Source organism: Aythya fuligula, chromosome 2, assembly GCF_009819795.1.
Source record: "Aythya fuligula isolate bAytFul2 chromosome 2, bAytFul2.pri, whole genome shotgun sequence".
Classification (NCBI taxonomy): Eukaryota; Metazoa; Chordata; class Aves; order Anseriformes; family Anatidae; genus Aythya; species Aythya fuligula.
In genome coordinates this window covers 44,113,618-44,133,456 of record NC_045560.1, presented here as the reverse complement: position 1 = coordinate 44,133,456, position 19,839 = coordinate 44,113,618, and the positions used below count along the sequence as shown (strand labels likewise).

At 38.0% G+C, this 19,839-nt stretch overlaps 1 protein-coding gene across 1 annotated transcript in view; it reads left to right on the top strand.

The window, feature by feature from the left end:
* Positions 1–19,002, top strand: part of ABHD5 (abhydrolase domain containing 5, lysophosphatidic acid acyltransferase) — a 28,295-nt gene extending 9,293 nt beyond the window's left edge. Inside the window, exons 2-7 of the mRNA XM_032182007.1 lie at positions 7,510–7,595; positions 7,854–8,226; positions 11,173–11,327; positions 13,941–14,052; positions 14,599–14,785; positions 16,774–19,002. Coding sequence (XP_032037898.1) covers positions 7,510–7,595; positions 7,854–8,226; positions 11,173–11,327; positions 13,941–14,052; positions 14,599–14,785; positions 16,774–16,863 — 1,003 coding nt within the window. The 3' untranslated portion in view covers positions 16,864–19,002. The remainder of the gene's footprint in view (positions 1–7,509; positions 7,596–7,853; positions 8,227–11,172; positions 11,328–13,940; positions 14,053–14,598; positions 14,786–16,773) is intronic.
* The last annotated feature ends 837 nt before the right edge of the window (positions 19,003–19,839 follow it).

Genomic DNA, 19,839 nt, shown 5'->3' with positions numbered 1-19,839 from the left:
TGGATTTTGAATGGTTACAGCTGTTGAAATGCTAAAGGAGGTCGGCTTGACTGAAGCTATATTGGAGAACTTGAATGTGTTCACAAAATTAAATCTGCAGTGATTAAGTGACATCCTAATTTTAGTGGTAGTGCCTGATGCATTTTACATTTCATATCACTATTAGTCATTTAGTACTGTGTTACAAACAGAAAAATGTTATCAAGTATGATCCAGAGATGTGCAGTTCCAATACATAATTAAAAACTTTCTTGAATTGGAAATAGTTGCTGGTTCTTTATCTCCTCAAGTTCACTTTTCAGTTTACTGTGGTTTTAAAAACATGTTTTTCTGTTCTTTCACATACTAGCTTGAAATAGGTTATTACGTTTTTCTCCAAAGTATTTTTTTTTCACTGATTTGTTACACAACTTACATCAAAGGCGCATTCTCCAAGGTGTAAGTAGAGAACGAGATAGAACTTGAATATAGTGAATGGCTTTAAACCATCTTAAACAATGCCTTTAAGCTAAGAGAGGGTAGGTTTAGATATTAGGAAGAAACTCTTATTATATATAATAATTAATGAAATGAGAAAGTAAGAGTGTGTTATAATTTAACTCTTAGACACAAATTAGCCAGATGTAAACCTGCTTCTCTCTGGTATTTTGACACATGAAGTCATATTTGATTTTGTTATCCTTGACAGTTTCTTTTGCTTTGTATTGCTTCAGGTTGTTGCCCATAAACTTGAAATTTAATTGCCCAAAATGGAATTGGCTCTAAAAACTTGTTGTTGAAGAGGCAAGAAGCCACATGCTATTCACCTCTTGATTCTGTATCAGCTACAACTGATGCTGATGAAAATGCAGAAAACATTTGATTAAACAGACTTACTTCTGCTGTTCCCCTGGGAAAAAAAAATAAGACTGAGTCTCGGTGTTTTCACTTAAGCACCTATGAAATCCACATTACAGCGTGTTTTTAGAGCATTATAGTAAAACACTGTTTTACTTTTACAATTGACATTTTGCCCTAAATTTGATATATTGAACTTTTGCCCCATTGTGAATATGAGGAGCTCCTTTTCACTCCTGTTTTGCCTGTTCTTGGTATTTTTATAGAAATTGAAAGGGCTGGCTGGGTTGCTTTACCTTGCAGTTTTAAATGATATTGAAACCTGCCATAACAGTAGCTGTCCCGTTCTTTTAATTATCGATGTATTTTGACTGTCACTTATGCATTAATGATCATATACAAATATTTAGGGTTTCTTCCCATAAAACACTGAGCACTGTAGCCTCAATTCAGCAGGACACTTAAATATATGACTAGTTTTATTGAAGGACAGTGCTTAAATATTTTCATGTGAAGAAATTACTTAAAACCTTGGGAGTAGTTATGGTGTTTTCCAAATTTTTATTTTTTGATTAAAAAAAAAATAAACAGTTCTAAATTCCTTTGCTAGCACAGTACTTCAAAAATACTTTATACAGAAAAAATGTGAGAATCTGAGCTGTTTTTCCATTACCTTACACATGTTTTTCTGTTATAGTGCAAACTTCTCCTTACTTTGGGACTGGCTCAAATCAGCTGATATTCATAATGATCTTGCTGGCTGGATGGCCTGAAAATCAGAATGCCATTCCTCTTAGTGTTATGCAGAAACAGTATAACAAAGTCTATGCATTTAGTTGATGTTACTCTCTTCCTTACAAATAGCTAGAATTAATTCTGAGAGAGGAGAGGTTTAGGGTTTTTGAAAGATCAGCTTGATTCTAATAAGCTTTAAGGGTAAAGCTTGAAATGATTTACCAGTGAGTTCACTCAGTGTTTTAGCTTTTTAAGCAGAAATTCAATTAAAAATATTAAATATGTTCATTTATTGAGAGCAGGACAACAGCAGATATGCAGCTGTGTTGCTCGGGTATTTACATTCCCTCAGTCCTTTGTGAGTTATTGTGTAATTGTTGTAAATGCTGAGCTCTGATTTTCCTACTGGTGGAATTTTTAAGTCCAGATAATATTTGTGATGAGAAACTATTTTCCACGCTTCTGTCACTGATACATTTCGGTGTGTCTTTTTTGATTAGTACTGGGAGTTCTAATTTCCTTACTAATTTCAAAATTTGTAGTCAAAAGTAAAGTTTATCGTAAACACTGTAGAAAGATCTCTGCATATATTCTCTCAGAAGGTCAGTAATTTTTGACAAGTCACCACATAGCAAATGACATTGCTTTCCTTTACTCTGATTTAGTGGAGTTCTTTCACTTACAGATTTTGTGTTTTCCTTTTTTGACACCCAAGCTTTCCATAGATTATAGCAGCTGGCTCTACAACAGTATTATACATGGGGAAAATACCTCTGATTTTAAGCTTAATACATCTTCAAAGTCACACATTCATACAACTCTAACAGGAGTAATTACATTGTGAGCTTGAAGAGCATGTGAAGACTGTCTGTATATTTATATCTCCTATATAGAGTTACAACCAACTTCTGTTGAACATTCAGTTGAACATCTTGATATGGTAGAGCTTCATTTTTGAAACCAGCCTTACAGGCCAGAAATCAGGTAGACTGTCAGCTGTCTGAGTGCACGCGTCAACATAACAAGAAGTGTTTACTGTCCTTCAGTATTACCGAAGCTTGCATGAGCTTTTTTTGGAGCATGCCAAATTTGTAAGTGGCCACAAATCCATCAGTGGTCTTGCACATAATCGACTCTCACCGAGCTAAATAGGTTTAATCTAGCTGTCAGAATGATAGTTATCTGAGTTAACCTATTTGCCACATTCTTCATCTGATTTGACCTAGTTCGTGGAGGTGGATGGGTGGGTCGCATTCGCTGTGCCTCTGCCTCTACTTGATGCTCAGTTCTTTTGAAAGTTACCCTTGGGCAATTTAAGTTGAGCTGTGACAGCAAATACTTGTTTCAAATTAATGTTTGAGCAGCTAAGAAAAAGAAGTATTACCCTTTACACAATATTCAATAATTCTTTACCCCTTAGATTTCTGCAGACAGTAATCATTACTTATTTTTAATATCTGTTTCCTTTCCTATGCTTGTACACGCAGAGTATGTATTATAAATGAAAAATTGCCTCCTTAGCTCTGACATCCAGTACCCTCTAAATCCTAATACTTTCACTTTGAGCATGCTTACATATGAGATTCACTCAGTCAAGCGCACTGCAGTTGACAGGTAAGTCAAAAATTTGTCTACAGTATATGTCTTCATTGAGTGGAATAAGATTTTTACAATTTTCTCAAGTTAGATTTACCTTGTTTGGGTGAATAGGCTTTTTCATCTCTTTTCAAAAAGTGCAATATGAACATTGTCATATAATATATTGAGTTGGAGCTGGGAAAATGTAGTAACATTCCCCATCATGGCTTGTAAGGCTTAGTAGAAGGAACAGCAGAAGTACAGTTATCACCTCTCAATTGTGTTTTTTTTTTAATTATTTTTTATTATTGTTTTTATGTAGCTGGGAACTCTTGAAGTCTTAAGCCCTTTCAGACTATCAAGAATGATCAGTTCATGAGCAAGGAAGCAGAAATACAACCAAGACTTGTATAGAACAATTTCAAATAAACACCCCTCAGCTTTAAGATTTTCCTACATGAAGGAGGAGCTAAGGACTGTGAAATTAGGTCTCGTTTTCTGATTTTGGGTATTGGAGGTTGTGCCTCTTCATGCCAACAAAATTCGCCAGGTGTGCTACTTGTAGGTTAGGAGCTTCCATCTATCTTCTCCTGTGAGGGTGGTATATTTGGGAGCCTGCCATGACTTGCTGTGTTTGGGAAGGCCTTCCCTGAGACCATCATGTCCCATAACATCCGTGTGTATCTCCAGAGGAAGGCCTTCACTGACTTGTCTGGTGACCGGAGTGGCACGATAAGGGCTGCCTACTTCAGATCTTTAACTCAGCATCTGCTTGGTAAAAAATAGTCTGGCAAAATACATGGAAATCAGTCAACTTATAGCATAGACAATTAGCATCACACCATGTGAGGCAAAGCAGGACTGCTATACATCCACAAGTTGCCTAACAGTGAAAAATTAGATTAGTTTGAGAGATCTCTTTCCTCTTATGTAACTTCACAACAATCTTCTGTTCTGAGTGGTTCACAGACACCCAGGCCTGCCACTAAAAGTAGGAAGGTTGTGCTTGATTGAGCAGGGTTTCTCGTTAATTAAACTGCATGCTATGGTTTCCCGTTGTTTGCTTTTGATTGCATAGCAAATAAGGATGTGATTGGGGCTGTCTGTTATTAAAATAAGCCAACAGCAGACTGTCATGGGGGAATTGGGTGAGACGGCTGCAACACAGCACCATGCTTCCCAGTGAGGTACAATCTGAAATGTATTTAGTAAGCAGGATAGATACGGCAAGTGGATAGTGACTGAAATTATAATTTTTCTGTTCTACAACACAAACACACATCACACACAAAGCTCCAGCCCTCCCAGTCTGGTTTAGACCAGCACCACATGGACCCAGAGAAGCAGGACTACCAGTTGGGGCCTGGCCCCTGTGCAGAGTGATTGTGGCTCCAGCTTCTACAAGGCATCAAAGATCTGTGTGTATTTCCCCCAGGGGCTGCTATTTTCAGTATTTGTTACCATATTTGTCAGCATAAACTACCGATGGTCTCGCTAATTTAGCCTCATGCCGGTCACCTTGGCTAAGGCCATGTAACACTTGTCTCTGGGACTTCCCCATCCCTTCTGGCCTCCTGCCTCAAATACGTACAAGAAGTCTGGAGGTCAGTTACATCTTACAGACTCGTGTGTTAATTGAGCCCCTAGCAGGGCATCAACCCCATTCCTGACCCCCAATTTTTCCTGGCTCCAGTGCTCCAGGCTTGTTCAGGTGGCTGTGAAAGCTCAACTGCCCCCAAACAGATGTGAGGAAACAACGTGAAACTCCAGCTGAAATCCTTAGTTTTATTTCATGTCTTATCTACATTGCTGGTGAACAAATGGTCTTGAAAGAGCCATTGCTTCTTTTTTGATGCTACATAGCTATTTTAACTTAATATCACAGTAATAAAAATGATAGGTCATGTAAGCAATTGACATTCTTGTGTGCATTTAGAGGACACGTTTAGCACAGATGTACAGAATAAATGATACCTCTGGAAGGCTACAGGCTGCCTATAGCAGGGATATGATTAAATAAATTAAGTAGTTCATTGTTCTCTGCATGTGGAGAACATCAGGCAATTTGTTGGAAGGAGGGGGGAAAACAAAGGATTAAGTCTTGAATATAAATGATTAAATATTTTCCTAAATTCTTAATCGCTTTTTTGACAGAAAGTCATCTTCATTTGCTCTTTTAGTTCAGCAAGTACAGAATGACTGAAACACATACACGATTTTTATGCTAAGCATTTCAGCTTGCTGACTTTATTTGTCAAGGTTCACATGTGTGTGATGTCTCTTCTGAATGAACCTTTCTGTATTTATAAACAGTACTGATAATTAGCAAAAGGAAAGAGTGAACACTTAGGCCAAAATTTCCTGATTCTGATACAATTCTCTAAATATTTTTCTTGGGTATTCAGGTGGCTCCCTAGTACTGGGAAATGAAATTCAGAGGTTGTGAGCTGTAGATTTCATTTTTATTTCATTGTGGTCATATCTCTGCACTGTCTTCATGTTGACATGTTACAGACATACAATTCCTTTGCTAAATCAGTGGTTTCCCTAAGAACAAATATTTCGTACAGTTTTAGCTTGAGGAAAACAGAGACTGGATTTTGTGCTTCTGACTTAAGAATTATGAATACAAATGGGTGTTTCAGCACCTAACTAGCAGAAAGTTTGGCTTAAAAGGGTGGTGGGATAACTATTGTTTAGTAATCCACCAGAGTAATTCATAACATCAGACACGCTGATATTGTTAAACCCAGATTCAACAGTTATTTGCTGGTGATGTTGCTTTTGGCAGGTGCCTGCTTTAACCTCAAAGATACCTTTTCTGACCCTTTAGGATATCTATTTTAATGTGGAAGCCAATCAGTTGAATACCGTTCCTGGAGGATGCTGAGTTTCTTCAAGTCTCGGATTGCAGGAGGCATCTGGGCAAGCGTACAGCATTAAGCTGCCCAGCTCTCAGTCCACACACCATCAGCGTGCTTCCCACGTTCGGGGGTTTAGGAAGGTTATTTACAGACCAGCCAGACATCCGTGTGTTTCTCAGGAAAGTAAATAACGTTGAGTAACAGTGGCCATGGGTGATTGGATGATGAATCCTTTCTTGACCAAGTAGGTTATGTTTGATTTCTTTTTTTTCTGATGTTCCCTAAATGCAGCACAGCTTGCGATTGCATTGTGCCTTCCCAAACACCCTGCTGTGTTGTATCATAAACGTAAATAGCTGTGCAGCTGGGATAGCTCAGCCCCTGAGAAGGGTGGGGAGAATGTCCTTTGGATAAAGAACTTGGAAGGAAAAATCATAAATTTGTTATTGATGGGTTGTGCAAGCTCCGAAAAATTGGACGCTAGTAATCTTTTAAGATCAATTTTTGTCCGACTGATGCTTGCAGCATTCAATCCTGAAAATACTGTAATGAATTGGAAAGGAATTCAGGGTAGGAAAAAAAAGCTTTAAAGAAAGAAAATTGATCGTGAGTTTGGTGTCTTCATGCTCTTCTCCACGAGGAGTGGTTTGAGGTCCTACAGTAGCAACCTTTGCACTGCAAGTAGTCTGAGCTGCTTCAAAAACAGGCAAGGGAGGGAGAAGGGTATTCCTTGTTGAAAAGGGGGGGAAAAATAGCACCTAGGAAGAGCTGCACCTAATTGCTGTGTCCTTTGATGTCCCTGAGGCTGTGCTGCTAGCTGAGTCATTCTCCTGCTCTCATGGTCAAGAGGGTACTATAAAGATAGCAAGTGACAGCTGAAAAGTAGCTTCTGCTAGGGGGGCTTGAGGTTGCTGTTTGATTTTCTGCTGTGACTTTGTTTCTAAGTCTGTAATGAAGTCCCTGGTGCTTTGCTTTGCTAGAATAAACCTGCTTATTTTCCACTTTTTGAATGTATTTGGTGTGTGCATCTTAGTTCGGGTTAGGCTGGCAGGCACGAGGCTTGTTGCTTTTCTGGAAGCAGAGGGTTCATGCAGGGTGGTGTATGTGCAGGCAGGCTTCCAGGGGAACCTGAGAGGGGCCTGGACACCCCCACGATTGTGTTTTATTTCCTGCCAAGCTTCTCGGGTCGCGGTGAGGACTCATGTCTCCGGGTTCCCAGAAGAAGCCTGCTCTGACGGAGATACATCGGTACACCCTGATAAGGGACAGGCAGCAGAGGGACAGCGTGCTGTTTGAACAACACCCCTGAGCCTTACACCACCTCATAAAAGACAGGGGAAGGTGGATTTCTTCCTACTGCTCACTCCTGTCCTGCAGGACGTGTGGTATACATGGGGTCTTTTAAGATCAGCAGAAGGAACTCCTTCAAAACATCAAATGCTGCAGAATGGGATCGTCTTGCTCAGGAACTTTATATTCTGTATTGCTGTTGCAGGTTAGGATGGCTGTTCAGCTGGCTTCCTGCTTGGTGTCCTACATCGCTGCTACACCTTAAAGAGGCTGAGGACAAAATGCTAAAATGTAAGTCTGTTTTTAATAAGATTTATAGATTTAACAAATTTTTCTATCAATTTCCATAATCAGGATTTTTTTTTAATACAGCTTCTACATTGATGAAATAACCAGGTTTAGAACTGTTTTCATTGTTCCCTTATTTATGATATTTGCCTGTAGGCTCAGCTTTGAAAGGGAAGTCCTATTCCAAACAGTAGTTTCCATAAAATGTCCTTTATATTTTATCAGTCTAGCAATATCATTTTTTTCCCACTCTTTTTTCAGGCATTACAAGCACATACAATAAGCGGTATGTGTATATAGCCAATGGAAATAAAATATGGACGCTGACATTCTCTCCAGACCTCACACGTAAAACTCCACTTGTCCTCCTCCATGGTTTTGGAGGAGGTGTCGGAATGTGGGCTCTCAATTTTGAAGAGCTCTGTGAAAACAGGACCGTTCATGCCTTCGACCTCTTGGGATTTGGACGTAGCAGTAGACCCCACTTCGACGCTGATGCTCGAGAAGCAGAAAATCAGTTTGTGGAATCCATAGAACAATGGAGAAAAGAGATGGGGTTAGAAAAAATGATTTTACTTGGACACAACCTAGGTGGATTCCTGGCTGCTGCTTACTCACTAAAGTACCCATCGAGGTATGTAAAAATAAAGGAATGAAGAAACTCCTTATCTTTTTTTGACTAGTGATGTTAGCACAGGTTTTATTTTATCAGTCTCTTTATAGGTGATCTTTAAGGAAATGACTGTGTTGATTTAAAAGAACTTGATAATGAATTTTAAGCCCCAAGTATTAATTGTGTGGTTTGTTTTCAGAAGAGTAGAAATAAGTAGATACGGTAAGCGCATTTTGTTCCATGTACTTTTCTTTACTGTTTTTGTTCAGTACCCCTTGCCATGTTACAAGGCTAAATAGCAAGGATCATATTTATTCGTGAATGTTTGAGACATCTCTGTTCAAACTTATTATTTTAAGACAAAAATAGGCATATTTCTGTCAACTGTCCCATTGTTACGGCTAACAGGCAAACTTCTGAATTTAATTTCCCTAAATAGTTTATGCCTATATGTTAGCAGTCAGCCTCGTGCAAGCATGATGATGTAAAAAGAGTTTTAGTGGCTGTTTGATTTAAATTATCTCCATGCCACTTCATATTTGTTCTTTGAAAAACAATCCAGCTGTAGCAGTGCTGTAACCACATCTCATCAACATTTTCTGCACCACATCGTGGTTGACAGCCAATCCATTTTTTACTCTAAATTAATAATTTGTCTCTTCTTCAATGTAGCCTAGTTATATAGGCCCTGTTGAGTGAGGATCCTACCAGCTGAGGTTGAATGACCTTACTTTTGTCTAAATAGTCATAGTGGACCCTTGTTAAAAGATGTAAGTCCAGATTTCCACATCGTATGGGAGATTCTATACTATACAGAACAAGTAGCTTACTTTATATTAGCATCAATTGATACCATATGCATACCTTGCTCTCTCACTTGGAGATTATGGAATAAACCCATACATCTGTTTTTTCCTAAAACGCTTAGTCTCTTTCTCTGTCAACTGGTTGACAGCTGGCACATGCTGCTAGAAGTGAGGTATGAAAGCAGGCTTGTGTCTAAATCCCGAATTTGAATGAATACGGTCCTCTGCCTTAGGGATGTAAAGCTCTTATCCATTTGGGTGTAAAGCAACTTGTAGCTGACTGCAGGTTGTTGCTTCTAGGGATCACTTACAAGTTTCTTACCCTTTCTTCTGAAATATCTGTAAGTGGTTCTGTGTTTCTACTTTCTGCTGTCTTACATTGAAAGTGACTCTTCTGTTTTCATGCTTCACTCTGCTTAAGTTGAGGTCAGTTAATTTGGGGGCGTTTTAGTTTGTGCTCTCACATTACCAATGTTTCTCTGAAATGAAACTAACACCATCAAGTTATCACACTGACTGATAGGATCTTAGGACAGTGCTGAATCGAGTGATAAAAATAGTACAGCTTCCAAACAGATTATCTAACAATTCATTAGAGGCTTAAGGGATTCTGGATCCATATTGTTATGAAAGTAGATCTGTTTCTCCAGGCTTACATGATCCATTAATTTACTGTGTTGTACCAAATTTGTACATGGGACATCTGAGATTGTAAATTCAAAAAGATTCCCATTTAGAGTATTCCTGCGTGGTCGTGGCGTTATGATTTTCAAATACTGCAGCTTCTGGACTATCCCTTTTGGAATGATTTTCATGGCCAGCCTCCTTTTATCCCAGCTTATGCTTTAGACTTGATTACCAAAAGGAAGAATGCAAAAAAGGAAGGAAAATATTAAGAAACATTACAAGACAAAAAAGCTTGCTCTGTTTTTATTTATGTGTATGCTGTGTTTAATGGCAGTCTTTATGCACAGAATATTTAGTTGTCCCGAACAGCCCCTCATGGCTTACACTCCTTAGCCTCTAATCTCCCCTGCTGGGTTTGTATAGTTAAATTCTGCCCCATCCTCTGTTACCATTCTTGTTTGCTGCTGTGTGCAAATACGCTCATGGCTGAGCTGACAGCCAAGAAACATCTTTGTGAGCTTAATCCTTTTCAGCCCCTCATTTCAAGCACAGATTTTGGGTTTCCCAAACGATTATGGTCCAGAAATAGCCTGCGGAATCACTTCTAAAATCGTTTTAGCCACTAAGAACTCTGCTGTATTAAATACCTAATCTCCTGGCTTTGAAAGAGAAGGAAGACATGAAGAAGAAAGTAAAGTGTTGAAGCTTGCAAGCAAAATCACCTTAAATATGCAAAACTATATTTGAGTCACTTTTCCGGGTATCAGCAGTATCTAGCACAGTCCTGTCAGAGTGGGTGTTATTATGGGATTAAACAAATGGATGATTCCAATCAATCAAGATGAAATAAGTTTTTTGCTTGAGGGGGACGTGCAGCATGAAGTGATTGATTTGTTACATGTGCGGGAGACTCCTACTGTACCCTCTGTACTGAGATTCCTTTGAGTGATAATTTTATAAGTTGTCTCTCAGGCATTGCTTTTATCAACCGAAATCAATAAATTTAGAGAACATCTGCTAATTTTGATCTGCTCTGCTCAGATCAAGTTTTACTTTGATAAGTTTGTTTTTCTGATAAATTGCATCCCTTCCTAGAATGGAGATTTGAGATGGCTTGGAAAAGAGCGACAGATTTTTAAATGTTTACTTAAATTAAACAAGTGCAATTCCCCTTTTTTTCTCTCAAATTAAACTGCTCCTTCATAAACCAAGGATGTGGATTTGGTCATTTTTTTAAAATAGAAAAAGGGCTCACTGTTTTCTCAGATGTGTATGACAGTAGGTATCTATTGAATGCTGAATTTCTCTTTGTGACGTGAGCTTCCAAGCTTCTGGTATTCCTACATATGATTAGTTGAAATTCATCTTTTATAATTAGCATTCAAATGCAAAATCATCAAGGGACCAGAAATGTAATAAGGCCGCTATGACAGAAGTGACTAAAACAAATTGCGTCATCCTCAGATAGCAATTTTATGGCTCGGTCAAAGGAAAGTTACTGTACTCTCAACCTCTGAACCTTTTCTGCCAACAGGGTCAAACACCTTATCTTAGTGGAGCCATGGGGTTTTCCAGAGAGGCCTGACAATGCTGAACATGAAAGACCAATTCCGATCTGGATCAAAGCACTAGGAGCTATACTGAGTCCATTTAACCCATTAGCTGGGCTGAGGATAGCAGGACCCTTTGGTGAGTTTTAGCTACTCCTAAAAACTGTTTGCCTTAAATGTGAGCAAGGAACAGGTACCACATTAACACACGCTTTGTTGCAAGCCCACATCACCCCCAGAGAATATAGTTTGAGGAGAAGGTGGGAGGGCTTGAGGAAAGATGAACTCTTGAGGACAAGAGGCCAAGATCTTTCTGTGTGAAATACTAGTGTGACAGTTTATAGCACGTATTGTAGGCTACAGCTACGATGACACAGATTATGTGGACATCTGCTGGTGAAGCCTGACAAAGAGGCATTGCTGTGAAAAGGTTGTCTGGATGCCTCCGGTCACAGTCCGTTTAGTTTCCCTTCCAATTGCAGTTTGATTGACAAACAAGATTTCCAATTTTGTTTAACATTAGAACGCAGTCTCTCGTAAGTACATTTGTCTTTTGCTAGAGCTTAAAGAAACTGAAACTCTGTTCTTTCCATCGGCCATTTTCCTGTTACTGGAGCAATTTTGTGAGCCTCAGCAGTGTCCTGCATTTCAGCAGCAGTCTGTCATTCATATTTCTACATCTCTTCAAAAGCACTGATGAGATAGAGATAAATTCTATATACCCTAACACTGGGACTAGGTAGAGATGACCAGGAGTGGGGAGAAGTTCATGGTCAAATCTTAAATTCATCATACGTATTCCTTCTAGAAGACAAGAGGTAATCTGTTTATTACTGTTTGTATTACTGGAGTATCTGTTGGGGAGGCTTGAAAAAATATATCCTTCAGACCCCTTAGAAGTTATTTATAACTTTCTGTTTACCTCTCCATCATTTTAAGTGTTCAGTCTGAAAGGAACTAGTGGCATTTCTAGGCTTTGTATAAACCACATCTGTTTCTTAACTCTCTTCCTATAGAATGTGTATTTTAACATGCTAATATATTCGATTGTTTTCAGAAGGATGACAAAATGAGCTTTTCAGACAAGCAGTGTTTTGTACAAACAGATTTTCTTTTTAAGTAAAATGCTTTCTAATCTGGTTGACAAAACAACTTGAAGCATATTGAGTGATAAGCACTGATTTAATGCATTTTATCCAATAACAAATGTATGCATAAATCAATCCAGCTGGAAGAGTTCAAAGCTGAAGTTGTGTCTCCCATAGCAAGTAAATGCAGTCAGAAATGTGCTGTGGAAACAGACCCTGTCTTGTCCAGGTATCCCCAAACCAGGCTTGCCTGTAGGTTGAAGTTGAGGGCACTGCTTTTCAAAATTTTTCATCAGTTTCTCACTCCAGATGTTCAAAACGTTTCTCATCATCAACTTACTGTGCAATTCTTGACAGGTGAGGCGTAGTTCTTAGAGAAGGGTAAGTTTAAGCAGCGCAGGCATCAAACCCAACCTGATGAAGGCACTGAACCAAACCCAGGTTTCCTTCTACATACACTTGTGCTTGAACTGCTGGGCAGGCATAACTGTGTGATCCTCAACAGAAGGCCTCTTGCTCTTGTTCAAAGGTATAAGTTCAATATTTAAATGCGGACAGGGTTCTTTGGGGTACCACGGTGGTGTCACATGGATATCTAATCAAACCTGCAGGCAGATACCTAAACCTGGGAGAGAAGCAGAATTAAGATCTTTTTGTTTGAGTGGGTTCCAGTTAGTTGATTTTCAGAAAAAGACAGAAGTCTGGCAACTGAAATCTGTATAGAGAAAATATAGGTGGCAGAGCACATTGCAGAAAGTTTGCAAAATCTTCATCATTTTGGGACTTAAATCTCTGTTTCATAAGCAAATTGTTTTCTCTTTCACTGTATTCGTGTTCTAAATTGACTTAAAGCATACAGAAGGGCATGTTGCAATAGTCTAATCTCAAGGTTACAAAAGCATAGCTCACTGTTACGAGGTCTGCAGAAATAGTGCCAGGCCTTTGGTCAGCAACAGGTGACAGAAGTGACATCATCGTGATTGCACTGATTAACAACAGTATTTGCAGTTTATAAACTCGAGTAGTAAATGGTGATGTAAATGTCTTCAGAGGTGAATAATATTCTCAGACTAAGATTGCCCGTTCATGAGGCTTTTGTCCCAAAGATCCACCTGGTCAATTAGAAGAGGGTGAAATTAGAATTCCAGATTAATTAACTTAAGAAGGAGACTGTTGTATAAGTAGGAGGAGTACAAACTTACATGTAAAGAAAAAAACAGCCCCGCTTTTTCATCAGTGCCTTCCGATTCTAAAAGGTTGGATGCTTTTGGCACACCCAGTGCTGCCAGAGCAAGAAGGAAAGTGTTGCTATCGTGCAAGGCTAAATTTTTGGCAAAATATCTGCTTAGTCCTTTCACTGGTTTCCTTTGCTTGTTTCTTTTGTTTTTGCAGTGCCCCTTTGCAAACATTTCCCATATTCAGTAAGGATTAAATTGCCCCTCTTCTGGTACAACGTAAAGTCTTTCAGAATTACTATGTTTAGCTCCTGTTTGCTATTGTGTTTTCCTAAGACTTGTAAGTGGTGTAACAAAGCATTGTTTCAGAAGTCATCAAAGTTAGCCACGAGTTTCATGGGAGCATGTTTGGAGGGTTTTAATGGAAAGTGTTAGGCAGTCTGATAAAGTTGTCTCTACTAACATTTCTCTAATTTTCTGTTTTGACAGGACTAAGCCTTGTTCAGCGTTTAAGACCAGATTTCAAGCGAAAATATGCATCGATGTTTGATGATAACACAGTGACTGAATATATCTATCACTGCAATGTACAGTCACCCAGGTGAGTGTGAGTTTCCTAGTGTGTGTTTTGAAGTCAGCCTTTTGTTTACTGATGGCCTGCTGCTCCCTCCAATGGTCATGGCCACAGTCTGCATGTCTTTTGTGTTTTGTTTTATTATTATAATATTTATTGTATTAATTAAACAAAAAACAGCATTGCATTTTTTATGGATTTCAGAAACTAGATGTAGAAGCTATCCTAATTTGTTATTTCTTTTAAATTACCCGTGTCTTAATTCTGAGAGGTGGGGCACTTATTTTTAATCCTAAAGTTGTTATAGTGGTTTAAATTGTAAAGATTTTCTTTAAAAAAATAATAAATTTGGTATCTTATTCTTTTTTTTTTTTTTTTTAAAAAAAAGGCTGTTGAAAACTGCTTGAAAATCTATGTTTCTTAACAGTTAAAAATCCCATCCTCATGCATTCTTTTGTCTATATTACCAAAAGGCACAGATACTCCCAATTCCTAGGTAGGTATGGGGAAAGAAGAAAAAAGGCAAATACATTGGAAATTTAATTACTCTTACCCTTTTTGAATGGCTTGAAGTGGTGAAACAGCTTTCAAGAACATGACTATTCCTTACGGATGGGCAAAAAGGCCGATGCTGCAACGGATTCCACAAATGGATCAAGACATTCCTATCACGGTGGTCTACGGAGCACGTTCATGTATAGATGGCAATTCTGGCAGCACTATCCAGTCTCTGAGACCAAATTCATATGTGAAGACAATTGTAAGTTCAATTTCTAAGCAGCTGTTTAGTTCGTTGTGTGGATTTGTTTAAATCATATCAGCATGTTTTTTCTACCAACGGTGAAAATGAGGGCCCTTTGATTTAAAGACCAGGGTAATAACTTCTGATTTCTTTAATGGAGAGACAGAAAACAAGTGTTAGCGTGTCAAAGAAAACCCAGAAAAAATAATATTTCCCAGAGGAAGAAAGAAACTTACTGTAGCACTGGAAACTGAATCATATCTTTGAACAAGGTCACTTCTCTGCTTTACAGGTTGTTTTTTTTCTGTAGTGTACTAATACACATAATTTTTGTGGTCAGTGGTAAGCACCTGAGGTTTTGTCTTTATTTTATTTTATATCTTATATTTATATTACATCTTTATTTTGTTATTTTTTTTAAGTAACCTCAAGCATTTTCAGATCTGTCAGACGTGATAACTGAATATGCGTGCCTGTTACAATGCTGAGGTGATAAAATGTCCAGCTGCCTTCTTACTGATGTCTCGTCCTAACCGGGCAGAAATGTATATGTGATGCTGATGGTATATTTCGACAAGTCATTGACATGAGATTTTATAATCTTGGTATAGCTGACATCAGAGCAGGAACTTGGAGAAAACATTGTTACAGAACTGTTTACACATGTTAAAGAGCACAGATACATGTCATAAATGCAGATATCCAGATCTGAAAGTATCACACTGCTGCTTAACGCAGGAGTTATATTACAACAAAAAATCACTATTAAGAAGCACACAATAGCCTACACCCCCTGATAACGAGTCCCTCTCCAGCTTTCCTGCAGGCCCCCTTCAGGCACTGGAAGGCCGCTATAAGGTCTCCCCGGAGCCTTCTCTTCTCCAGGCTGAACAACCCCAACTCCCTCAGCCTGTCTTCATAGGAGAGGAGCTCCAGCCCTCTGAGCATCCTCGTGGCCTCTGGACTTGCTCCTTCTTGTGCTGGGGGCCCCAGACCTGAAGGCAGTACTCCAAGTGAAGGACATTTAGCTATAATTAAGGCAGTGTGTTTCAATTGAAAGACTTAAGAGGAAGTGTTTAAATGGGGGGAGAGGAAAAATAGATTTAAATACAAATTTAACCTTGGATTGACTATAAGATTAAAATACTCACGTACCTAGTGCTTAAGTACCTAGTACACTCATCAAGTGCCATGCAGGATGGCTATGGCTTGCTTCATACCAGTTTTGTCAGAGAATGATGAATTATAGAAATGCAGTAACCACCATGTGAGTGGTTACTTAAGCCCCTAATGTTTTATACATAGTTGCAGTGGAATGATATAGGCCAGAATTTTTTTTTTTTTTTTTTTTTCCCCCTATGTTGCATCATTTGGATTTGACTTTTCCCTGCTTAACACAGTAATAGTTAATTGGGAGGACTGAAATCTGCTTCCAAAAGGCTAGGAAATCCTTAGCAATTTAAGTCTCTGAGTTGTTAATCATTTATCCTAGTACCTTCTTTAGTCTGTTCCATATAATTTTCATAATAAGGGAATAGAAATGATTATATGTCATGCAAACACTTAAAGAACTAAAGAACTACTTTGCAGAATTGTTTGAGCAGATAATGAAAGGGATGAACGTTAATCAGAGGTTTGACATGTTCTTCTAAGTTTGTTTTGCAGTTTGTTTTACCTGAATCTTTTTTCAGAAAGGTGCGCAATTGAAAAAGTAGTGGTTTTGTCCTTCCTTCTTGTTTAGCACAGTTCATTAAACAGGTGAAACAGACTTTCAGTTTGCCTTATATTTACAGTCTTTTTTAGGATGTAGGATACCACCTCCTGGCAGAAATTTTGCTAGCTTCATTAACACACACCGGGTGTAATAGATCAGTCTCAGTTTAGAAACTTTTCCTTTCAAGTAATAGTGGTTTTGTTTTTGTGGTGATATTCTCCACCTATCCCAGTATTTATTAATTTATTATTTGCTTGTCCTTTTGACCTGTTTGTTCACCTTTGTCCTCTAGGCTATCCTTGGCGCAGGCCATTACGTGTACGCTGATCAGCCTGAAGACTTCAATCAGAGAGTGAAAGATATCTGTGATTCCGTGGACTGACTGTCTTCTGTTCTTCAGAAACTCATACCATAGATAACATTTAATAGCAATACTTTCTAGGAAATCATTAAAGAACGCGGAGCTAATGGAACAGGCTCTGTTTGCACACTGCTTCTTCTAAGAAGCCATTTGCACACTTAAACCACTTAGTGCCTTTTTGGGGAATGGGGAATTTTGAAGCAAACTTTGTACAGCTTTGAGGTTTGTTTTTAGATCGTTGGCCTGCCGTACATGAAATTACTTACAACTTTTTAAACTGGAATTTTCTTCAAAAATGGAATTGAATTTTGTTCGTGTGTTGAACTCTATAAAGATGCTGAATTCTCCATTAACACAGGGATCTATACCAGTATAGACGTAACACATAAAATGTGATTTTGTTTCTTCATAAACATTCATATTTTCTAGTTGATGTTTCATAGCGAGAATATGAAATTGCTTATATATTTTATTTATGGAATTCAGAACTCCATATACAATATTTTAACAGGGTTGTGTTTTTTTTTTTTAATTGAAGTGATAACAGCTTATGAAGCTGATTCTGGGAGAGAGACAGGGCCAAAATAATGAGCAGTCTTTATCACTGAAAAATGTGTTACTTTGTAAGGAATCAGGGCTCGATATTGGGAAATCTTTCTTCTGCTGGGTTTTACTTCTGTTTATCTCAAGGCATCTTTTTCCATGTGTGCAACTTTTACAGAAGCTGCAGTTTGTAAGAGTCAGTGATGACACCAATGCTCATGCTTCCATAAATATTTTGATATGTAGATTTCAGTGATTTAAAGTACAGAAAATAGCTTGTTAGTTATTCTGTCGATTTTTAACTCTTTATGATCATTGCAAGATTTGTTACTTGCCTAAATCTAACAGTTGTAGAGAAGTTGGCAAGAAGATTTTGATTAGGGCTAGGGAATGCTCATCTGGATAGTGAGCATAATTCCCTTTTCCTTTAGCTAGAACTTCTAGTCTGCTTTCTAGTAAATTTGGGGTGGGGTGTGGGGTGGGTGCAGAGGGATATTTTCTAATTGGCAACTCAGCAGGTTAGGGTATTGTAGTTAGCATGCAACCTCCTTATAGGAAGGATTATTACTGGAACAAACAATACCACTGTAACAAATTATAGTTGTATGTTTTGGAGATTTCTTTATATAGTTATATATTTTGTGTATTTTGAAATTGGAGATAATCCAGCCTCCACATCTCTTTGAAAATGTAGTTTGATATTAATTCTTTACCAGCTTAGTAAATTAAATTAAGCAAAATACTTTGTCACTTTAAAGCCAAATTATGTGGTGGTTTGTTTTTTAACCAAGAGTTTACATGGAACTATTGATCTGCTTTTGAATGTTAAATTGACTACTGAAGAATTCCTGATACTTTTGTACACAGCGAATTGAATTAACGATAGCACCGTCTTCAGGCTTGAGTGGAATTCTGTGCAGTTTTGCTCATGTTAATTGTAGCACACATTGATGATAAAGAAGGCAAAGATACCTAAAATCTTCAGGAAATACTCAGGTTATGTTCCCAGCTGAACATGATCTCTCTTTCTGAAGGAGATGTATATCTATATGGTGCTATGTAAACATCAAAGTCTTTGTACTGCCTCGACTGCTAGCACTTGATGTCTAACAAGCTAAAGATTTTAATTAAAATAAATTATTGAATTAAATTTCTTTTTCACTTTAGAAGATGCCAGATTTTTAAACAAAATTCTATGTTATTTGCTAAATTCTTGAGTTCAAATGGAAAATCAGAATAACAATTTATTTAATGTATGCTATAAATTATCAGTCATGCCACCATTTAGGTGGATTCCTTTGGTATGTATTTTTTTCACCCTTTTCGATGTCTAATTTGTATTTATCAACTTGAACAGTTGTTCTAATTGTATGTAAAGGCCTGATGGAAAAATACGTTTTGCATGTCTTCCAAATAATAAAAGGTGAAGTGAGATATTGGCATTTTCAGATAGCACTTACTGATGGGAATTCTAGATTCCGCATCAAGAGATGGAAGTAGGGATAAAAATTGCACATTGAATGTGAATATTCTTTTGAATATCCCTTGCTTTTTCAGCTCATTGTACTAGTAGGACTTACTTGTTGCTTAAGTTTTGCACAATAAAAAAAATAAAAACACCTCTAAAATGTTGTGTTTGGTTAATGTTAAGGTAGGATGTTGCTTTTGTAAAAATGTGTAATTAAGCTCTGGAATTGCAGGGTAATGAATGCATTAAGCTGAACCATCCAAAATACATTTAAAATATAGTAAAGCTTTCTCTTCTAATGTCTCGATGTTCTTAGGGTTTCTTATATTTAACTGAAGAGGTGACTACTGGTGTACCGGTGGCTGCACATTCAAAACACTGATCATATACATAAAGAAAAAGGTTGTTGGTTATCTTCCAGGCAGTATTAGATAGCCCTGTGACAGTCAAGGTGGAATTTCTGAATATCCTACTGTATGCAGCATAACCTAATAAAGTTACTGCAACAAGCATCGTAAAAGGTGCTGAACAGAGAATGATGCATGTGATGAAAAGACTTGGAAGCTAGAGCATTGAATTACTGCCTGGTAATAAGCTTGGCTTCTCCAGACACTCTGATTCAGTGCAATGACCAGTTTCTTAAATGTTCTGCGGAGAATACCGTCAGCTGGTGGTGCTATTTTTATTAGAGTGCTGTCAAATAAGACAAGAATCACTGGCGTAAGCACGCCCAAAGATCTGTCCTGTTCTAGCATCACAATGAAGACAGCTTTGTGTCAGAGGCCAGGGCATAACAAAAAGAATCCAAAATATTAATAAAAATCCGAGATTAACTAAGTTTCCAGGACATGCTCTTCCTAACGTTGTTGCGATAAAAATTTATTAAAGTAACTTAGTGATATTTTGTTTGCATGGCTGAGTTCATCTCGTTACTTATTGAACCCTGCCAGATTAGATTTTAGTTCTAAAAAAACTGATTTTCAGAG